This window comes from Acipenser ruthenus, chromosome 3 (assembly GCF_902713425.1).
Source record: "Acipenser ruthenus chromosome 3, fAciRut3.2 maternal haplotype, whole genome shotgun sequence".
NCBI lineage: Eukaryota > Metazoa > Chordata > Actinopteri > Acipenseriformes > Acipenseridae > Acipenser > Acipenser ruthenus.
This window is the reverse complement of record NC_081191.1, coordinates 20,672,434-20,694,020: the sequence shown is the minus strand read 5'-3', so window position 1 is coordinate 20,694,020 and position 21,587 is coordinate 20,672,434. Positions and strand designations below refer to the sequence as shown.

Sequence of the window (21,587 nt, the reverse complement as noted above, 5' to 3'; positions counted from 1 at the left end):
CAATCTTACAGCACCATTCACTTTGATCTGTGACCTAAGACCTAAGACTTTATTATTATTATTATTATTATTATTATTATTATTATTATTATTATTATTATTATTATTATTTATTTCTTAGCAGACGCCCTTACCCAAGGTGACTTACAATCATAAGCAAATACTAGACCTAAAGCTTCATTTGTATTCTGTGGGTCCCAAGGTTCATTTCAATCATGGGTGTAGCACAAGAAAAATCTACTTAATTATTTTCAGGGTTATATAAACTCTGCATGCTTTATGTGTTTATGACCATGACATTGACCTAATCTAAATCTGTATTTCTAGTATAAAACTGTGCTTACCAACCTGCTAAAATACAGTATAGACTATAGTGAACAAAATAAATGTTACAGATGGTTATTTTTGGTAGAAGATGCAGTCAAAATTAAACAAAACTAACATGTTGCTTCTCAAAAGAAATATATTTGACTATACACTGACTGGCCAAAACAGAAAAGAAAATGTAAAACTGGAAAACAGGCTACAATTCATATTCATCTTGTCAGGTTCATCTTGTGATCTACTAAACCAATATATTCTATCTGAGAAACAGTACTGAGAAAGCATACGGATCTAAGTGATTTCACATGGGCATGATAATGGGTGCCAGTGCAACCAGCTTGTCCCTCAAAGCAGTGGCTGTATTGTCCATCGTATTCATGAAGAGAGTCTCCAACATTTTCAGAAAACCATCCCTGTAAAGTACAACTCCGGTTGCATTCTTTTGTCTAATCGGTGATGGCATACAGAGCTCACAGCAGACAATCACAGATTATTTTGCTTTACCGCTATTCAAAGTTTAAAATTAGGCTTGGATAGTTATTTAATTCATTATGATTGGGCTGTCCATAGACAAATCATAAAGCTAGTAACTACTGAATAAGTAACTGTCTGCTGTGAGTGCTTAATTCAATTATTGTATATGCAGGTAACATGCAATCTGGCAGTTACACAGATTTTGCTTGTGTTAACAATATCTCCACAGTGGCAGAGATCAGACTTTAGCCAATTATTACTCATCAAATTACAATGAGTTTTCCCCCCCCCCCCCCCTTCCATGGACTGGGATATACAGGAGGAGCCACAACATACACACTTACACCAGTACAATGTCTTATACTCTATACTTTATATAACATTAAACTTAACATTACATTTTAATTATGGCACTGCATTCCATGAAAGAGCATTTAAAAAGTACCAAATAACATGTTCTGAGATTAGGAGGGTTGGGAACATAAATATTACTGTAGTTGGAGGTACGCCAGCTGACAGCCCTGTACATCTGAACTTTGGGAGAGGTCGGGAACCAATGAAATGTTTCTGATTGAACAGGCTGAATTCAACCAGGCGATGGTGTGAATTTAGAAGACATTTTCAAAGGAAGACCCAATGTATAACCCATGTCAAATGAAAATAAGTAGTCAAAACTGATTTATGACCAGGGCTATGTTAATAAAAATATCAAATAAATTGCAATTGTGTTTTAAACTCTACAGCCTGTTCAGTAACACTTTAACAAATATTACAGCATAATAATGTTTGCTTATTAATACAATGCAAAACTAACAAATGTGAGATAGAAAGTGGTGAACAAAGATATCTGATTGAAACATTTAAATAAAGCAACCAGCAATAACACCAGAGAGATGTGCTTGCCTGATGTTGCAATATGCTAATCTAATGAAGAATAATGATACATGTGTATAATACTATTAACAAACAAGTCTGAATATATACGTGTATCTATATATATATATATATATATATATATATATATATATATATATATATATATATATATATATTCAGACTTGTTTGTTAATTGTATTAACAAACAAGTGGCAGTGACGTGATGTTTTAATCACCATTTTAGTGTTTGGGGCATCTTTCTTTTATAGTATGTTTTGTAGTTCAGTGTTCAGTGTAAATCGGTGTTCAGCCATTTTCTCTTGTGAAGAGTACAGGGGAGAAAGGAGTTCCATTAAAAAGGGGCGGGACTGACAGTGATGTGAACCAATCACATAACAGACAGAGACTATTGACTGGTGGTGAAAGGATGTGAGGGCAATAGTTAAATCTATTTTTCCTCCTATGATGAGGTTTTAACCAATCACAGGTCGGGATTTCCAATGACTGACTGATACACAGTTTATATATATATATATGGGTGCCTTCTCCAGACTGCAAGTTTCAGCTCTTTCCATAGATGTTCGATAGGATTCAGATCAGGACTCATAGAAGGCCACTTCAGAATAGTCCAATGTTTTGTTCTTATCCATTCTTGGGTGCTTTTAGCTGTGTGTTTTGGGTCATTATCCTGTTGGAGGACCCATGACCTGCGACTGAGACAGAGCTTTCTGACACTGGGCATACGTTGGAGTAGTGGTTGTAGCAGTGTGGAGTAGTGGTTAGGGCTCTTGACTGGAGGGTTGTGGGTTCAATCCCTGGTAGGGGACACTGCTGCTGTACCCTTGAGCAAGGTACTTTACCTAAATTGCTCCAGTAAAAACCCAACTGTATAAATGGGTAATTGTATGTAAAAATATGTGATATCTTGTAACAATTGTAAGTCGCCCTGGATAAGGGCGTTTGCTAATAAATAAATAATAATAATAATAATAATACGTTTCGCTCCAGAATACCTTGATAGTCTTGATATTTCATTGTGCCCTGCACAGATTCAAGGCACCCTGTGCCAGGCGCAGCAAAGCAGCCCCAAAACATAACCGAGCCTCCTCCATGTTTTACTGTAGGTATGGTGTTCTTTTCTTTGAAAGCTTCATTTTATCGTCCGTGAACATAGAGCTGATGTGACTTGCCAAAAAGCTCGAGTTTTGACTCATCTGTCCAAAGGACATTCTCCCAGAAGGATTGTGGCTTGTCAATATGCATTTTAGCAAATTCCAGTCTGGCTTTTTTATGTTTTTCTTTCAAAAGTGGAGTCCTCCTGGGTCTTCTTCCATGGAGCCCACTTTCGCTCAAAAAGCGACGGATGGTGCGATCAGAAACTGACGTACCTTCACCTTGGAGTTCAGCTTGTATCTCTTTGGCAGTTATCCTTGGTTCTTTTTCTACCATTCGCACTATCCTTCTGTTCAATCTGGGGTCGATTTTCCTCTTGCGGCCGCGCCCAGGGAGGTGGCTACAGTTCCATGGACCTTAAACTTCTTAATAATATTTGCAACTGTTGTCACAGGAACATCAAGCTGCTTGGAGATGGTCTTGTAGCCTTTACCTTTACCATGCTTGTCTATTATTTTCTTTCTGATCTCCTCAGACAACTCTCTCCTTTGCTTTCTCTGGTCCATGTTCAGTGTGGTGCACACAATGATACCAAACAGCACAGTGACTACTTTTCTCCATTTAAATAGGCCGAATGACTGATTACAAGATTGGAGACATGTGTGATACTAATTAAAGAAACTAATTAGTTTGAAATATCACTATAATCCAATTATTTATTATCTTTTCTAAGGGGTACCAACAAATGTGTCCAGGCCATTTTAGAATATCTTTTGTAGAATAAGCAATAATTAATCTCTTTTCACAGCTTCTTTGCTTTATTCTATGACATACCAAAGGCATGCAAGTATACATGATAAAATAGCTTTTAATTTCATCACTTTTCAGGAGGAATGAAGCATTATTTCAATGAGCTGTAAGGGTACCAACAAATTTGAGCACGTCTGTATATATATATATATATATATATATATATATATATATATATATATATATATATATATATATATATATATATAAGCTCAAAGAGCCAGCTGCCCTTATATTGCAAATGGAAATGTGGTTAAAAAAAGATTATATTTTTTATTTATAAAACTGTCACTCAGACACCCAGAATAATGAGAACATTGTATCATAAATGCATGTAAAACATTTAGAAGTAAGCCTTATTATAGTTATATGAAAATAGCATTAATTTCTCGCTGACTAACCTTCATTTTGTTGCAGCAACGAATTTGATGGTAAAATTGTGATTTTTTTTTTTTTTCCCCAACAGTTCTGTTCGGGCAGTTTGTATTTTTCCAGACATCCCTTCATGATGTGGTAGATGTATATGATGAACCAACCCAGCTGAACTCTTCGCTGCTGTCCTCACTGTCTGGGTCTCATTCAGGTATTTAATCTCACCTAAATAAATACTGTATATGGTATAGCAGGACTGTACCCAGCCATGAAAAATGACCGTGGCACTGCAGCCCTATGAACTCGACACAACCCTCAACTCAACTATCAGTGTCAATCACACACTGTCTGAAATAAACCTTCAAGTATCCCACTTACTTCAAATGCAAAAAGGGAGGAAATGCATTTTTATTTGCGGCAAAGCAATATGCCAAATTATTAGTATGATTTTAACCAAGGCACGTGCCGCTGGTGCCTCATAGCTATTTTGCAAATACTGCACAAACAAGTAAAATATGAGCTGTCATCATTTTGTTTTTTACTACAATAACATCTCCAGGAGTATCAATGTATCTCCATAAATGCTGTTCAAAATAAAAGGTTACCTTCATTTAATTATTTTACATGTTTTCGTTATTTTGAGTAACGTGCAGGATAAATAATTAAACATGCTTACATATTCATGGTGAATAAATGTTAAATTAACTTTTAAAATGATGTAACATATGTCCAATATACAGTCTGTATACAGGGTGATTAGAAAGTAAGTTACCACATCATGACTTGTGTTTTTCAGGCACAATAATGTTGGATCAAACTTGCATCAAAAACACAAGCCAAGTTAGTAGAAACAATTGTGGCAACCTTGACCCCCATTGCTTTTACAGTTGTGCCTATTTGCTTGGTGCTGGGCAAGGTTGCCCCAATGGTTTCTTCTAACTTAGCTTGTGTTTTTGATACAAGTTAGAAGAAACAATTTTGTTTTTGATATCTCCACTTTAAATGGCTGGGCACTTTTGATAACTTGGTGTTTTTTTCATATTTCCAATGTGTTTTTGTTTCAGATAGAAAATATATCCCAAAATTATGCAGTAATTGTATAAATTAAATATGTGATTAAAACCAAGATTAACTGAGATACATTTTTTAAATCTCAAGATCAATCACGATTAATATTTTTAATTGCTTGATGTCCCTAATATTATATATATATATATATATATATATATACACACACACACACACAGTGGCTCTCAAAAGTATTCACCCCCCTTGGACTTTTCCACATTTTATTGTGTTACAACATGGAATCAAAATGGATTTAATTAGTTATATATATATTATATATATATATATATATATATATATATATAGTCATTTTGTAATGTCCTGTCATACTTGTCTGAAAAAGGAGGCTGTGTGGTCCAGTGGTTAAAGAAAAGGGCTTGTAACCAGGAGGTCCCCGGTTCAAATCCCACCTCAGCCACTGACTCACTGTGTGACCCTGAGCAAGTCACTTAACCTCCTTGTGCACCGTCTTTCGGGTGAGACGTAATTGTAAGTGACTCTGCAGCTGATGCATAGTTCACACACCCTAGTCTCTGTAAGTCGCCTTGGATAAAGGCGTCTGCGAAATAAACAAATAATAGTAATAATAAAAAGGACAGTCGTTGTCTTAACAGTATTGTTTTACTATATAAAGCAACATCTGTAGGTGTGCAGGATTCAGAAATTGTCAGGACCTCACTGGAAGTGTGCATGGTCCATAGGAAATGAATATAGTCTCATTGGAATTGCGTGGTATCCCTTTTGCTTACATCACTTCTGATTTGGCCCATAACTGAATTCTGCTCACCCCTATAACCCAGCAACATATCCAGATATACATTGTAGTATTTTATTTTTATTTCATTTTTAGTAATAGTAATTGTAATATAACTTAACACACCCTGTTTTGCAGGAGAGTCACTCCCTTTAAGCTCCGGTAACCACATCACCATCAATTTTACAGCAGTTGGTCCAGAAACTGCTAGGGGGTTTCATTTTGTTTATCAAGGTAAGTTGAAGCCAAAGTATCTGGTTGTCGAACTTTATGTTCATTTCAAAAACCATGAAAACATTCCAAATAGAAATATAACCTAACAGTTTATTACTTTTTAGATAAAGGTGTTTTTAATTTTTGTGATGTAATGCACTTTTTCCATCTCCTTTGAAAATGTGATTTTATTGATAATACAAGATAACAGCAGCTTATGAATCTCTAGTGTGACAGAACCATATTTAAAACATTAAATACATGTGTTACAGGAGGAGGTGTTACCTGTGTGGGTTGTCACTGGTAATAAGAGCCAAGACACTGATCATTGGTGTTTGACATGCTGCACAGGCGCGCAGATTTAATGAATGCAAAAACAAAACAAAGCTACGAAATAAAAGTTTGCCCACAGACAACAAGCGCTACTCCCACTAAAAGAGAGGTCCCGCTCCAGTAACCTACTGCACTACGAAACCCTCACTATACTGTTTGAGATCAATATCCCCTAAACTAACCCAACTTGGCGGCATCTACCTGGGGACTCTGGCTCCTTCTGACGGTCCCGGCTGGGCAGCGCCTTCACAGAACCCGTCTGGGAGTTGGTGGGTTCTGTAGTAGTACTTTTCCTCCTGGACTGGACACTCTCCCCCTCTGTGGTAACAGGAGCGTCAGCCCCTGTGCTCGTCTGTGGGTCCATGGCCTGGCAGCAGCCAAGATCTGTGGCGCAGCCCCTTTTTGAACAGGCCGTAGGCTCCCCGGGCACTCCCCCCAACCAATCACAACATGTTAGTGGTTTTAATTATGACATTGTCACGTGTTTTCCTGTTTGGATTGAAATCATGTCATATGTTGGCTCAGGAGAAAGAGTACAGTGCTGTGAAAAAGTATTTGCCCCCTGTCTGATTTTCTGCATTTTTGCACATTTTTCACATTGTATTTGGTCAGATTTTTTGTGGGTTGTAGTAGTATATAGAGGGAGTCTATGAGAGAAAAAATGACACCAAAGTTTGGTGCTTCTTTCATTTGTTTGGTGTGCAAGGTAATCAAACATGCAATCTTCAGGTGTGAAAAAGTTATTGCCCCCCTGTCACAAAGACGGCCAGAGTGGGTGGCGTCAGACCAGACAGAAATACACAAACACAGAAGGTGGTGATGATGAGCTGAGTGCAATGGCTGCACTCAGCGTTTATTAACAAAATAAAAGGTTTCAAACAGCACAAAAACAGGACACGGCACTTGACGCCAAAATAAACAGACATACAAAACGACTAAACACTAAACAGACGGTGCAGGACAGACAGACGAACAAACACGGTGAGTGAAAACACGTTAACTATTACTCTTATTCTAACAATTACTACCTCCGTCTCCAATCCCGTTCTCCACTCACCGAACACCCAACCCTGCCTGACTAAAAATGTGCCTATTTATACTGTTGTGCTGGGATTCAATTACTAATTAATTATTCACTTGAATCCCAGCACGTGAATTAATTCTGTGCAATCCCGTGCTCACATATTACATTTAACCAGCACGTGAAGTGATTTGTGCCCTCCTCGTGCCTACATACAAATCTACACTTTTTAAATATACGTGAAACACAGACCCGTTTATATCCCGTGTACCAATCTATACACCAACATTAACATACGCACGCATACATACACAAAACACACAAATGCACACAGGGGCGGGGCACTTTGCCACATATACCCCCCCCTTGTGCGCAGCACACATGGCCTCAACGGCCACCTCCCCCCTTAAAAACCCAACAGTCCAGGACAAAGTCTCGGGCTGGGAAGGGAGGCTTCAGTGGGCCCTTGGCTGGCAATGCTGTCAGCACCCCTGCCGGTAGTGGCACGGCTGACAGCCTGTTGGTCCCGTCCTGCAGCGAAAAAGCTGCGGGGGCAGGTGGTCCCCCTACCTCCCCCTTCTTCGTAGCCGGCAGCTCCCTCCTGTGGGGCTCCGGCCACAAGAACTCCTGCAGCGAAACTGCTGCTGGGGAAAGTGGTCTCCAGACCTCCTCCCCCTTCTTCGTGGCCGGTAGCTCCCCTTTCTGGGGCTCCGGCCACCGTACTCCCTGCGGAGGTACGGGCAGCAGAGGCAGCTCCTGCTCCTCTGCTCCGGGCGGTGGCGGAGGCAGAGGCAGCTCCAGCTCCTCTGCTCCTGGCGGTGGTGGAGGCAGAGGCAGCTCCTGCTCCTCTGCTCCTGGAGGTGGTGGAGGCAGAGGCAGCTCCTGCTCCTCTGCTCCTGGAGGTGGTGGAGGCAGAGGCAGCTCCTGCTCCTCTGCTCCTAGTGGAGGAAGCGGTGGAGGTGGCGGAGGCAGAGGCAGCTCCTCTGCTCCTGGCGGCGCTGGCTCCCTCCGCTGTGGCGGCTGGGCTGGTGCGCGCCGTGCTGCCTTCAGCAGCATGAATAGAGGCTGCTGGGGGACACCAGCCTCCTGCCCCTCTCCCCCCCAAAAATTTCCAGGGGGTTGGGCCTGTAACCCCTCCCCTTCCGGCTCTTGGGGCTGAACCAGCAGGCATTTTCCCTCTGCTGGTGGCTTGGGTCCCAGAGCTGTGGAAGCCCCGACTTGCCTCCCTTTGGGCTGTGGACGCACCGACTCCTCCCTTTTGGGCTGTGGACGCACCGACTCCTCCCTTTTGGGCTGTGGACGCACCGACTCCTCCCTTTTGGGCTGTGGACGCACCGACTCCCCCCTCTTGGGCTGTGGACGTTCAGGCTCCCCCCACTCAGGCGTAGGACGTTCGGGCTCCTCCCACTCAGGCGTAGGACGTTCGGGCTCCTCCCACTCAGGCGTAGGACGTTCGGGCTCCTCCCACTCAGGCGTAGGACGTTCAGGCTCCTTCCGCTTGGGCACTGGCGAGCTGGCATAGGGGCATCCTGACCAGTCATGTCCCCCTTCCTCACATCGCCCGCACCAGCTCGGTGGCACCTCGGAGCAGTCCCTCCAGCGGTGATCCACCTCTCCGCACCAGGTGCACCAGGGGAACAGGTTCTCTGGCTCCTCCGGCCGCTGTTGCAGTTGTGGTTGGGGCGGTGGGAGCAGCAGTTACAGGCCCAACGGAAAAAAGTTGTTGATGCCCATCAGTCTGGAAAGGGTTACAAAGCCATTTCTAAGGCTCAGGGGGCTCCACCGAACCACAATCAGAGCCATATTGTCCAAATGGAGAAAGTTTGGGACAGTAGTGAATCTTCCCAGGAGTGGCTGTCCTGCCACAATCTCTCCAAAAGCAAAGCGTAAAATCGTCCAGGAAGTCACAAAGAACCCTAGAACAACATCCAGGGATCTGCAGGCCTCTCTCGCCTCGGCTAAGGTCAGTGTTCATGACTCCACCATCAGAAAGACACTGGGCAAAAATTGGATTCATGGCAGAGTAGCAAGGCGGAAACCATTGCACACTAAGAAGAACATGAATGCTCGTCTCAAGTTTGCCAAAAAGCCCCTGGATGATCCTCAAGAGTTCTGGAACAATGCTCTATAGACAGATGAGTCAAAAGTGGAACTTTTTGGCCGACATGGGCCCCGTTATGTCTGGCAAAAACCAAACACTGCAATGGTTTGGGGATGCTTTGCAGCATCAGGACCTGGACGCCTTGCCATCATTGAAGGAACCATGAATTCTCCTCTGTATGAGAGAATTCTACAGGAGAATGTCAGGCCATCCATTCGTGAGCTGAAGTTGAAGCACAGCTGGGTCATGCAGCAAGACAATGATCAGAAACACACAAGCAAGTCTGCATCAGAATGGCTGAAGAACAAGAAATTTAAAGTTTTGGAATGGCCTAGTCAAAATCCAGACCTAAACCCCATTGAGATGTTGTGGCAGGACCTAAAACGAGCAGTTCATGCTCAAAAACCCACAAATGTCACTGAGTTGAAGCAATTCTGCATGGAGGAGTGGGCCATACATCCTCCACGGTGCTGTGAGAGACTAATCAATAACTACAGGAAGCGTTTGGTTGCAGTTATTGCTGCTAAAGGTGGCATAACCAGTTACTGAGTCTAAGGGGGTGATTACTTTTTCACACGGGGGCATTGAGTGTTGCATAACTTTCTTTAGTAAATAAATGAAATATGTATCAAATTTTTGTGTTATTTGTTCACTCAGGGTCCCTTTTATCTAATATTAGGTTTTGGGTGAAGATCTGATAACATTCAGTGTCAAAAATATGCAAAAATGCAGAAAATCAGACAGGGGGCAAATACTTTTTCACAGCACTGTATATTAAACCTCAGTCAGCAGCAGCATATCACTGAATTTAAAAGGAAAGCAGCCAAAAACTTTTATTTGGACCTTGTGTTGTCGATTTATTTTTTCGAAACAAACCAAAAAATTACAAAATACAGACTGTAAGGGTGGATATAGAGTAAGGGTGGATATGTAAAAAGTCGGATAAATGAATCCTGTTTTTAATACCATTATACACAGCTGTAACAATTACTATATTCACACAAGTATTGTTTTGAGATTCAGCTTTTATTAGGGGACTCCCCTAAATCTCTTGTTTAGAAAGATACAGGGTATTAATGCTTGTGACAGGGTAGCCGTCTGCCGTGTGGATGTATGCAGTTGCTGCTGACTGACAGGCAGGTGATGGAGACGGACGTTGAAGATGATACGCCACACAAGCGAATAGGATTTATTTACATATTAACACACTGAATAGCTCACGTGACACTACCAGCAATGGTAGTGTACAGTGTAGATATGACACAGTGTATGAAAACTTTGGTGGGATCTACAATCTGTGAACTAATCTTCTCTGTTCAATAATAAACAAACTCTGCTTTGACTTGCTTAGTCACTATTCAGTATCCAACCCTCTCTCTCGCTCTCTCTCTCTCTCTTACACATCCTGTATATTTGGAAGTTTTGTATATAGAATACAAATACAGAATAGTGACTCAATAGTGATTACATAGAATATTTTGCAGATTATAGGGATCATAAGTCATCCAATTATAGGTTGCAGCACGCTTTTGACTAGACTGAGATTTCTAACAACTGTGAAGTCCTTTAGTATTGTTATCAACATGGGTTATTCCTCAATTAGGCTGATTTTAAGCACACCAGAGTTCTTAAAGCATTGAATAGTACTTGCTAGAATTAGAAACCACAGGTTTTATTCCTTGACACATGTGATCATGCTGACAAACTAACAAGGATGTGTTGTTGTTATAGCAACCGGGCCTTGTTAGGAAAGCTTGTAAACTCATTTGACTGTAAGTGGCCCTGGATAAGGGCATCTGCTAAGAAATAAATAATAATAATAATAATTCCAGTAATGTTTGAGATATTATATCTTAGTGGTCTTAGACAGATGTTGTTTAAAATACTATTTTAAAATCCTTAGCAAAAGCAGCAATGTATGTGCTGGTTATTTATTTATTTATTTTTAAGGATATGAAGATAATTCAAAGACATGGCTGATAAAAATAGCTTTTGATTCAAAATACCTATTCGTTCATACCTTCCTGTTAAGCCTCAATGTGATCTCTTGTACTGGAAGTATAAAGATATGTGGAAGTAACAGTAACCAAAATTCAGTATGTCCCACAAAAAAAAGGTTTATAATTAAAAGCTTTGCTTATCACTCTGGGTGCACTTACATTACACAAATTCAGTGAACCAGAAAAAATGTTGTCTTTTGTGACAGGTGGCCAGCCTTACTGTAAAAGTGATCCCTAAGGCATGTTTTAATCTTTTCCCCCAGGTATGTGCACATTTATTTTTTATATGATAGTGTTTTTTAATCATTTGTTTACATGTGCAGCTGTTCCACGGACAAGTGCGACCCAGTGTAGCTCTGTGCCTGAGCCAAGATTCGGAAAAAGGATTGGAAATGATTTTGCAGTTGGCTCAGTGGTTCTATTTGAATGCAATCCTGGATACACTCTAAACGGATCTACTGCAATTAGATGTGATACCGTTCCCAATGCTCTGGCTCAGTGGAATGACTCTCTGCCTACTTGCGATGGTGAGTAGATGCGCCTAATCTTTTATAAAGATGCGTTTAATTCCTGAGAAGAGGGGAGAAGAATGAAGTAGATTGTAAGTTAAAGTTTATTACATGAATTACAAGATAAGTGGCTCATGCTCGCCACGTGTTTTACTAACATTTTATAACATTCAGTGTATCATTTTTATTTTTATAGATAATTCAATGTTTATTTGTGTTTGTTTTTTTGTATCTGGAATTCTACTGGTACCTTTCAACGAATGCTGCCTAATTATTCTTTTTTGTCACTGAAGAAAATATATTTTCGTGACTCACTAGCTTAATTATTGAGTTATACAATTAAGAATACCACTCGCCTACAGTACTCACGTCAGATCCTAAAGGTCAATTTAATTAACCATTAGATAGAAAAACTGGTTTTAGGAAAGTACAAGTCTATGCAATAAACAAAGCACATGTGGATCGATTTTGATTCATCAGCAATGATATGTTAATTGCATCAAAATAAAACGTGCTGCACATTTGCTTTGTTTACTGCATGCATTTATAAAATGTAAAATTAGTTTGGCCAATAGTTTCCAATATAAAGGGACTGATCTATATATATATATATATATATATATATATATATATATATATATATATATATATATATATATATATATACTGTATATAAGCAAATACCAAAAAGGGGTGTGTGAAAATTGGAGGTTTCACTTTTTTGGATACATTGAAATTCTCTTTAAACATTGTACAAAATTCCATAAATGCAGTAAAACTTCAATTTTGAATCAAAAGTAAACAGTAACACATGGGGAAGGGGAAGTTTGTTTTTTGCACATCCCTAATAATTAAGAATGGTATTTGTTTAAAGCCACAAACTGGGCACCACAAGTATAAAGTTACAGTTTTAGATCTCTTTTCTTATAAATGTTTTTGTTTGCATGGTGCAAGGAAAAGGGTGGGATGTCAGCGCTGGAGAATGGAACACATTTGATCCCTACTTAATGCTTTCCTCTTCCCAGGGTAGGTGTAGCAAGTGACTGTAATAGATTACAAAGTCTGCTCCCCACTACCCTGTCGGTCCACCGTTGTTTTACAATACTGAGTACAACATACTGTATCGGCCTGAAACCCTTTTTATACTGTAAGCTTGGGATTGTAATTTCAATTGGATCATTCCAGCAATAAGAACATATCCTCAGTCCAGTGGTAGTAGCGAACAGCACGTCATACAGTATACCAGAGAATGTCAGTTATGTTGGTGTTTCATGCAAAACATTATCAGTATGATAAAAAAAAAAAAAAATGGTTATCTTTTTTTTTTTTTTTTTTAAATACATTTTAGCTTTGACTCCTGAGTTATATTAATGTAAGTAATAGCATGAGCATGCCTGATTGACCTGATAATAATGTTTGTATGGGTTGTGTGCTGTGACAGTCGGACAATACTGTATATGGGAACATTTATTTTTTTAATTCTCAATAAGGAAAATGGCATTCATCATTGGCATGGTTTACATGCAAAAATAAGACTACCTTTTTCTTATACTGTTTTGGTAGTACCTTTCAGGTAATTTGGGTTTCTGTTTTCCTTTAGGGAGGGAAATTCTTCCAAATTCCATTTTTTCTTTCTGTGTTCTGTTTTGGCCTGGCACAATAACTGATATCGTGCAGCTTTCTTAAACTGGGTTTCACAATAAGTTTTTATGCTGTGTTGAAGAACCGCAAGCGCAGCCTGCCTCATTTGGCCACCAAAAAAATAAAATAATAAAGCAAAGGAAACAAAACAAAACATATTATTACATAGACAATACCACAAAAAATCCATAAAAGAGCACTTTGCACTATCCATGCAATATTTGCTAATCATTTTTTTTATTTTTTTTATTTTTATTTAGTGTGCCCAATTCTTTTACCCCTGATTTTCTCCCCAGTTTAGGATGTCCCTTTTCCCTCACCGCAGCAACTCCCCACACAGCTCAGGCGAACTGAAGGTTCAGTGGGATTCCTCCGATCCCACGACCAAGCCAGTTTTGTGTTCTACACCAAGGAACACGAGAGCGGATGTCAGCGAGCTACCGGCCTCTGAAGGTCAGCCCTGCAGGTGTCTGCCTGAGCTCAGTGAGTGCCTGGCCGGTAGGGTCTGCTGTAGAACTATGAAGAGAAACAGTCACTGGCTGTTTTGCCTCCCGTGAGAGCACCAGAGCAAATGCGGCACTCCCTCTGGATTCCCTCGCAAAGACCACCAGCTTTGCACAGCCAGGACACGAACCTGTGCTCCCCTGACTGTATGAATCACCCTGTGTACCTTGCTAATTATTTTTTGACTGCATATATCAGAGGTGGCCAAACTGCGGCTCACGAGCCACATGCGGCTCTTGGGCAGTTCAAGTGCAGCTCCCGGTGAATGCCAGGTGACGCACACTTAGCGCCTCGAATGAACTGAAGAAAGAATAATAAACAAAAAGAGAGAAAGCGTTAAAATAAACACAAGTTTAGTATGTTTGTTCTCTGTATTCGTTGGTGTTAATTATTCTTTCTTCTCTCCCATTCTCTCTCTCCTGTTATTTTGAGCCTGCATGCTCACTGCAAGGATATTTCGTCACTTCTTGACTTTCGACACCACTCGCTGGCACATGCGTATTTCGATCACTGTGTGAAAGCCGGATGTGGAGTTGAAAATCAGTTTCATAATTGAATTAAGTGCTCATTCGTTTTGTGGAAACAGTGGCATTGAGCAAACATTAAACAAAAGTATGGGACTTTAAACCAGACTGGGAGAAAGATTTTGCTTTCATTGAAAACAGTGGTAAACCTCTGGAACAAATTGCTTACACACTGTAGTCTGTACAAGGCGAGCAGCCACAAATGTCATGGTGAAACAAATCACAACACATTTTCATCAGAATATCCTCCTGGATCAGACTTGAGGAGAAACATGCTGGCCTCTTTAAAAGCACGCCTCAGCAGACAGGAGGTGCTGCTTTCGGCGTTCAGTAAAGAAGCTGATGTAAGGACTCGAGAGTTTTGTATGGCATGGAATGTTGCTCATGCCAAACGCCCTTATTCAGATTAATTCATCTTTGTATGTAATTGGAGTGTTGGCGCTAGACTAGAGAATGCATGTTTAAATGTTATATTGCAGGTCTAAAATGTATATTATATTCACATATCTTAAGTCTCGTCATGAGCAGGTAGTGTGATCCCTTTCAAAATAAATATAGTGTATGTGTCATTCATAAAGCTCTGAAAAGTATTTAATACATAAAAGCATTTTTTTTTAAAAACCCATCATTTAGATCTTCAAGGTCAGTTATTGTTTTTTGCTTCATAATAACGGAATATGTTTTATTTAAATTGCGTAATACATACAGTATAAACAGAAATAATGGAAAAACACTGTAGTGTTACATTTTCAAGTTTAATACATTGTAAATCTACAGAACAATAGCAATTATACAAAAACTGTAAGGCTCTGCAATGTTCTATCCATTGTTCCTATGTATTTTGCTGCCATCAAGAGATAGCCTAACAACTAGCATGTGTCCTGCGACTCTCGGCCATATGGAAATGTTGGTATGCGGCTCATAGGGTCAGGAAGTTTGGCCACCCCTGGCATATATATATATATATATATATATATATATATATATATATATATATATATATATATATACATATTATAGATGTACACATATAATATACTGGTATACAAGGTTTCCTACAGAATGGTAGCTTCGTCAATTCTCCTCCTTATTTTAGTCAAATGGAGCTAAAATCTAGCACTTTAAAAGGTTTATGATATATATATATATAAAAAAATATATATAAAAAAACACAGTCAAAATGTTTAGTACAGTACATTTTCAAAATACTGGTAGTAAATTTACAATAGGCTACCCTCCTCGCCCACATTTCCCACTACATAATCTTCTTCTTCTTCTTCTTCTTATACCTGAATCCAAAATCCACAGGGACAGAGAAAGGCTTCCTACATATAACGTTGTTATATATGTTTTTGTAATTGGGGATTGTGGCAATGTGCCCCACCCCTGTGTGCATTTCTGTGTTATATGTTGCGTGTGGTGTGTAAATGTTGGTGTATAGATATTGCTGCACGGGATATAAATGGGTGTGCGTATTTAAAATGTATAATTTTATTTAGGCACGGGATTGCACTTCACGTGCATTTAAAGTATGTAATATGTGAGCACGGGGTTGTACAGAATTAGTTCACGTGCTGGGATTCAAGTGAATAATTAATTAGTAATTGTATCCCGGCACAACAGTATATATAGATGCACGTTTTACTCACTCGGGGTTGTGTGGTCGGTGAGTGGAGAACGGGTGTGGAGAAGGAGAAAATAAAAAGTAAAACTAAGGAAAAAGTAAATATAAGTTTGTTTGACTCACCGTGTTTGTTTGTCTGTTCATCCACTGTTTGTTTAGTGTTAATCCGTTTTGTTTGTCTATTTATTTTGGCCTTGAGTGCCGTGTCCTGTGTTTTGTCAACCTTTTATTTTTGTTTGTTTATTAAACACACTGAGCGTAGCTATTGCACTTCAGTTTCAACTCCAGTACTGTCTGTCTGTGTACTCCTTTACTGGTCTGACGTCACCACTACAGCCTGCTTGTCACAGGGATCCAGTGTACCGGTAGTCCAAATTCCTCAGTAGAAAGCCAATCCATCCGGGCATTTTTGTAATTTTCTAGAACTTCGTTCTGTAAGTCTTGTAGCAAACTGATGTTAAGCCCCTGTGACTGGGTAGCGTCGACAATGAGACTCAGAGACTAGCACTTTACAGTTCAAGCGCTCATGCGCATTTATTTACAAATCACAATACAAATACAAAACAACAAAAACTCAGACAACCAGCACCGCACCGTACCTTCACCATCACAATTCTCAACTAACACCCAGGATTACTCTTTATACACATATGGCTGGAGCCTAATTAATCATTTAATCATGTATTCAATTTATGGCTCCAGCCACATTCCCACGTGTTTTTGCCGGGAGGAATATTCCCCACACACCTGTGCACCGGCAGGGCTTTCACCCTGCCACACTGCCACAGTCCCATTTTTGTCTTTTTGAACAAATTCGTGGAACCATTTTTTTCATGTTCTGAAAAAAATCTTTCTGTATGAATTAGGTTTAAGAGATTTTACTTCAACTCTAAACACAGTCGCTAAAGCCTGATGCTGAGGCTAGCCTGCAGCAATAATATAGGAGACCACCAGCACGATTTCCCAGCTATGCTAATTTTATACATTTTGGGGAACAAACCTGACTTTTTTGTCCTTGGTAGGTACCCATGATAGATGCTACTTAAGGACAGTGTACATAAATGAATTGCATCTTATTGCTAAGGGAAAAAAATATCTTTCAATGCTTTGCAGAGGGCTTCATTATTTATTTATTTATTTATTTATTTATTTACATATTTATTGCAAAGGGCTGATTTCACCGTGTAACAATTTTTTTTTTTTTTTTTGTTCCTGGGTAGTAAGTGTTATTTCCTAATTGCTTATGCCTCAAAAGTATAGAAAATGGCTATTATCCCCCACAAACTTTGCTTTTGTGACCAGGACAGTGATATTTTGAAATGTACCTATTTCCAATGAGAAAACGGGCGAATTTGTGTCTTTTCGTTCACATAAAGTCAGAAAAAAACAACATATGAATCCAAATTAACATGTATTTATACTAAAGTAATACAAAAATGACTACAAAAGATTTAGAAGTGAGTAGTTTTTCATAGTGTTTTTTTTTTAATTTGTAGACGCTTCAGTATTGTTAATAACTTTGCTTATAAAACAATTAAACTGTAAAGCTCTATCATTTTATGGGTCACCTGTAAATGGCAATAATTTGAAAAGTTGAATAAATGGTGTCATATACAAAAAAATACTGAATGAAGAGGTCTCTAAACGCATCCTACTATATGCTTATTTTTCGCTATTTGGTCAAAGAAGCTTGCCAGGACAACTTCCAGCAGATCTCAGTTGTTAATAAATATTTACTTGGTACAGCGTTTAGTTATAGCAGAAAGTTGTCCGAGGTTAAGTCACAAATGAGATCTTCACTGCTGAAGTCTTGTGAACATAAAATACGTCTTTCTGACTTGTTTCCACGCAAAACAAAACTTAGTTATTGGTCAATTTGCTCTGCTTTTTACATGAGAAGGTGAGTTACCATCCCTTTTAAGTCATGACATGTTTTGGTTGTGCACTTCTTGTAGAATGAGGAATGTGCGTCACATTCTCACGACAACGGAGAGAGAGAATTTTGAGTTTCTAAACAGCATGTAAATCACGCCATAGTTATTCTGGGATTCCAGGGCAAAAAGTCTGTCCAAATGTTGTAGTTATGGTTTCAGCTTCATTTCCATTTAAAACAAATTTTCTACCATTAATATATTGGCAATGGTAGGGGGTAGAGTGATGTATTTTGCAACATAAATACTTTATGACATTATGGGCCTGATTTTCAAAAGGGGTTTAATTTCCGGTGGAAACTGCAAAATCCATAGAATTTGTCCACAAAAACTATCCTCCTATTTTCTAAAGCGATACTCTGTTTCACCCACCACTGGATCGCATTTCATGCATAATTTTCTGTGCTTCTTGGGAGCTTTAAATGAATAATTCATGAGCATTTAAGTAGTGTAATCCGCCAACAAAATGTTAGTTAAATGTGTTAACTTGTCAGTGCTGTATCAACACAATTGGAATCAAAACCTGTCCCAAAACAGCAGAAAAAAAAAAAATCAAAACACAAATGCAAACAAGACAAAAAGGGCAAATTCTTGCTTAAGGAGCTTGACCTGATTGTGTAATTTGTATATATATATATATATATATATATATATATATATATATATATATATATATATACAAGGTGATTAGAAAGTAAGTTTACCACATCAACGTACCATATCTCATGTTGTAAAATGTTAACAGGGCTTTAGATGCACCATGAACAAAAAAGTAATGTTTTACCGTATCCACTAAATACAAAATATGTAGGAAGACTGTACACAAATATATACATTTCACTCTGTGGGTGATAGTGCATCCCAAACATATATTTCTAGGCGCTATACACTCTCCTAGTAACTTTATAGGCTAAAATAAATAAATAAATAAATAGATAAATAAACATGCATATTAAAATTAATTAATCAATCTCTCTCTCTCTCTCTCTCTCTCTCTCTCTCTCTCTCTCTCTCTCTCTCTCTCTCTCTCGCTCTCTCTCTAACGGCTCCTCATATAAGAAAAGGTGTATTTATTCCAACTTTCTTTTAATAACAAAGCAGCACCCCATAGTTAGCGGCATTTGTGATGAGCTGATTTTAACATGTGGTGCCACTGAGAATCTACAAAAAAATCAGATATTATTTTTTGGGACATTTTCAATAACCGTTCTACTGTAATGTATACAGGCTTCTGACACTAATACACAGTGACATTCGACAGCTGTCCCTCATGAAAAAATTCATAAGGAGCATGACACCGGAGCGCAAGTCAACCTTTGGAGCCTTCTGACTGCCCTTGTCTACAACGACTACTGTAAATAAAATACAGCTGTTCAACCTGTGTGTAGAAGTAAACATTTCTAAATTGCAGTATTTAAGTGGATCATAACAGTATTCGCTACATTTCGATTTGTTTGCTCTAAATGTTTATGGTGAGCACGTTGTGCACATTGTAGCAAGGACTGTGGTTAAATGTAAGTGTCTGAGGTACATGTAAGTGTTTGAGAGGCGACAGTTCCACACAGGTCCATCAGGTCCGCACAGTAAGTCACACGCCCAAAACAACAGCACATATTAAATAAAGAAATGAAGGCCAAAACATTTGTCTAGTTTCTTATACGTTTTAAGTTTGATTTCTGATTGACTGTTTTTGAAATTCAGCAACGCTATTCAACCAATTACAGGTAATTCATGATTACTGAAATCAGAATTACTCCTAAAACCATACCTGTCAGTTGTACGTTGTATATGCATAAACCTTGACATGCATCCAATGTGGATGGAGGGATAGACACCAACATATATCCCTATAATCTTATATTCACAATAATGTTTGCCAAATTATGTAATTACCCAGTTTCATGACAATTAGATCAGCGGCTCTCCAGATATATGCAAACATGTAAGTGTGACACACAGATGGATGGGCAGACAGACCCCGCAGAGCTGGGGATAATGAGGTACAGTAATAATACTGATAATACTGCATTTTTTAAGAGGAGACTTTACCTTTTCAGTGATACCAAGATATTTACATAAGGGGTAAGAGTTGGGTAAAGAGGCAATATTTCTAGCAGGGCATGTACGTATAGAAAGGGCATATATATATATTAAAGTACTGTATTCATTATAAGATACATTGAAGCAAAAACAACAAAAACAAATGTGTGTGTGATTGTTCTTTTGTTTTTGGAAATGTTTTCCATCCTGTGAGACATATAGAGATAGATGTGTCACAGACCACGATACCGGCACAGAAACTCCTTTTTCTATTCTTTGCACTAAATCTGTCCCCAGGTCCTGATTCTTTCTACTGTACAATAGCATTACATGGGCCATTACAATGCTGTATTTATAAACCAAAAAACATCAACTTTTACCCCGAAATGCTTAGCAAAACATGTACTGAACTGAACATTTAATTAAATCCAGAAACAAGCTGTAAAAAAGATGATGAAATGATTAATGATAACAGCGATTGCAGTCACTCTTTACTATGGCAACAGTTTTTAAAAATAGCAAATAATAAACTGTAATAACTGTGAAAATAATGACTGTTAACATTGCAGAAATATACAGTACTGTGCAAAAGTTTTAGGCAGGTGTGAAAAAATGCTGTAAAGTAAGAATGCTTTCAAAAATAGACATGTTAATAGTTTATATTTATCAATTAACAAAATGCAAAGTGAGTGAACAGAAGAAAAATCTACATCAAATCAATATTTGGTGTGACCACCCTTTGCCTTCAAAACAGCATCAATTCTTCTAGGTACACTTGCACACAGTTTTTGAAGGAACTCGGCAGGTAGGTTGGCCCAAACATCTTGGAGAACTAACCACAGTTCTGTGGATTTAGGCAGCCTCAGTTGCTTCTCTCTCTTCATGTAATCCCATGCAGACTCAATGATGTTGAGATCAGGGCTCTGTGGGGGCCATACCATCACTTCCAGGACTCCTTGTTCTTCTTTACGCTGAAGATAGTTCTTAATGACTTTCGCTGTATGTTTGGGGTCGTTGTCATGCAGCAGAATAAATTTGGGGCCAATCAGATGCCTCCCTGATGGTATTGCATGATGGATAAGTATCTGCCTGTACTTCTCAGCATTGAGGAGACCATTAATTCTGACCATATCCCCAACTCCATTTGTAGAAATGCAGCCCCAAACTTGCAAGGAACCTCCACCATGCTTCACTGTTGCCTGCAGACACTCATTCGTGTACCGCTGTCCAGCCCTTCGGCGAACAAACTGCCTTCTGCTACAGCCAAATATTTCACATTTTGACTCATCAGTCCAGAGCACCTGCTGCCATTTTTCTGCACCCCAGTTCCTGTGTTTTCGTGCATAGTTGAGTCG

At 39.0% G+C, this 21,587-nt stretch overlaps 1 protein-coding gene across 3 annotated transcripts in view; it reads left to right on the top strand.

The window, feature by feature from the left end:
* Positions 1 to 21,587, top strand: part of csmd3b (CUB and Sushi multiple domains 3b) — a 472,577-nt gene that overhangs the window by 366,013 nt on the left and 84,977 nt on the right. For all 3 annotated transcript variants that reach the window (XM_059012706.1, XM_059012705.1, XM_059012704.1), the window contains exons 32-34: positions 4,064 to 4,180; positions 5,930 to 6,025; positions 11,783 to 11,986. In XM_059012706.1, coding sequence (XP_058868689.1) covers positions 4,064 to 4,180; positions 5,930 to 6,025; positions 11,783 to 11,986 — 417 coding nt within the window. The remainder of the gene's footprint in view (positions 1 to 4,063; positions 4,181 to 5,929; positions 6,026 to 11,782; positions 11,987 to 21,587) is intronic.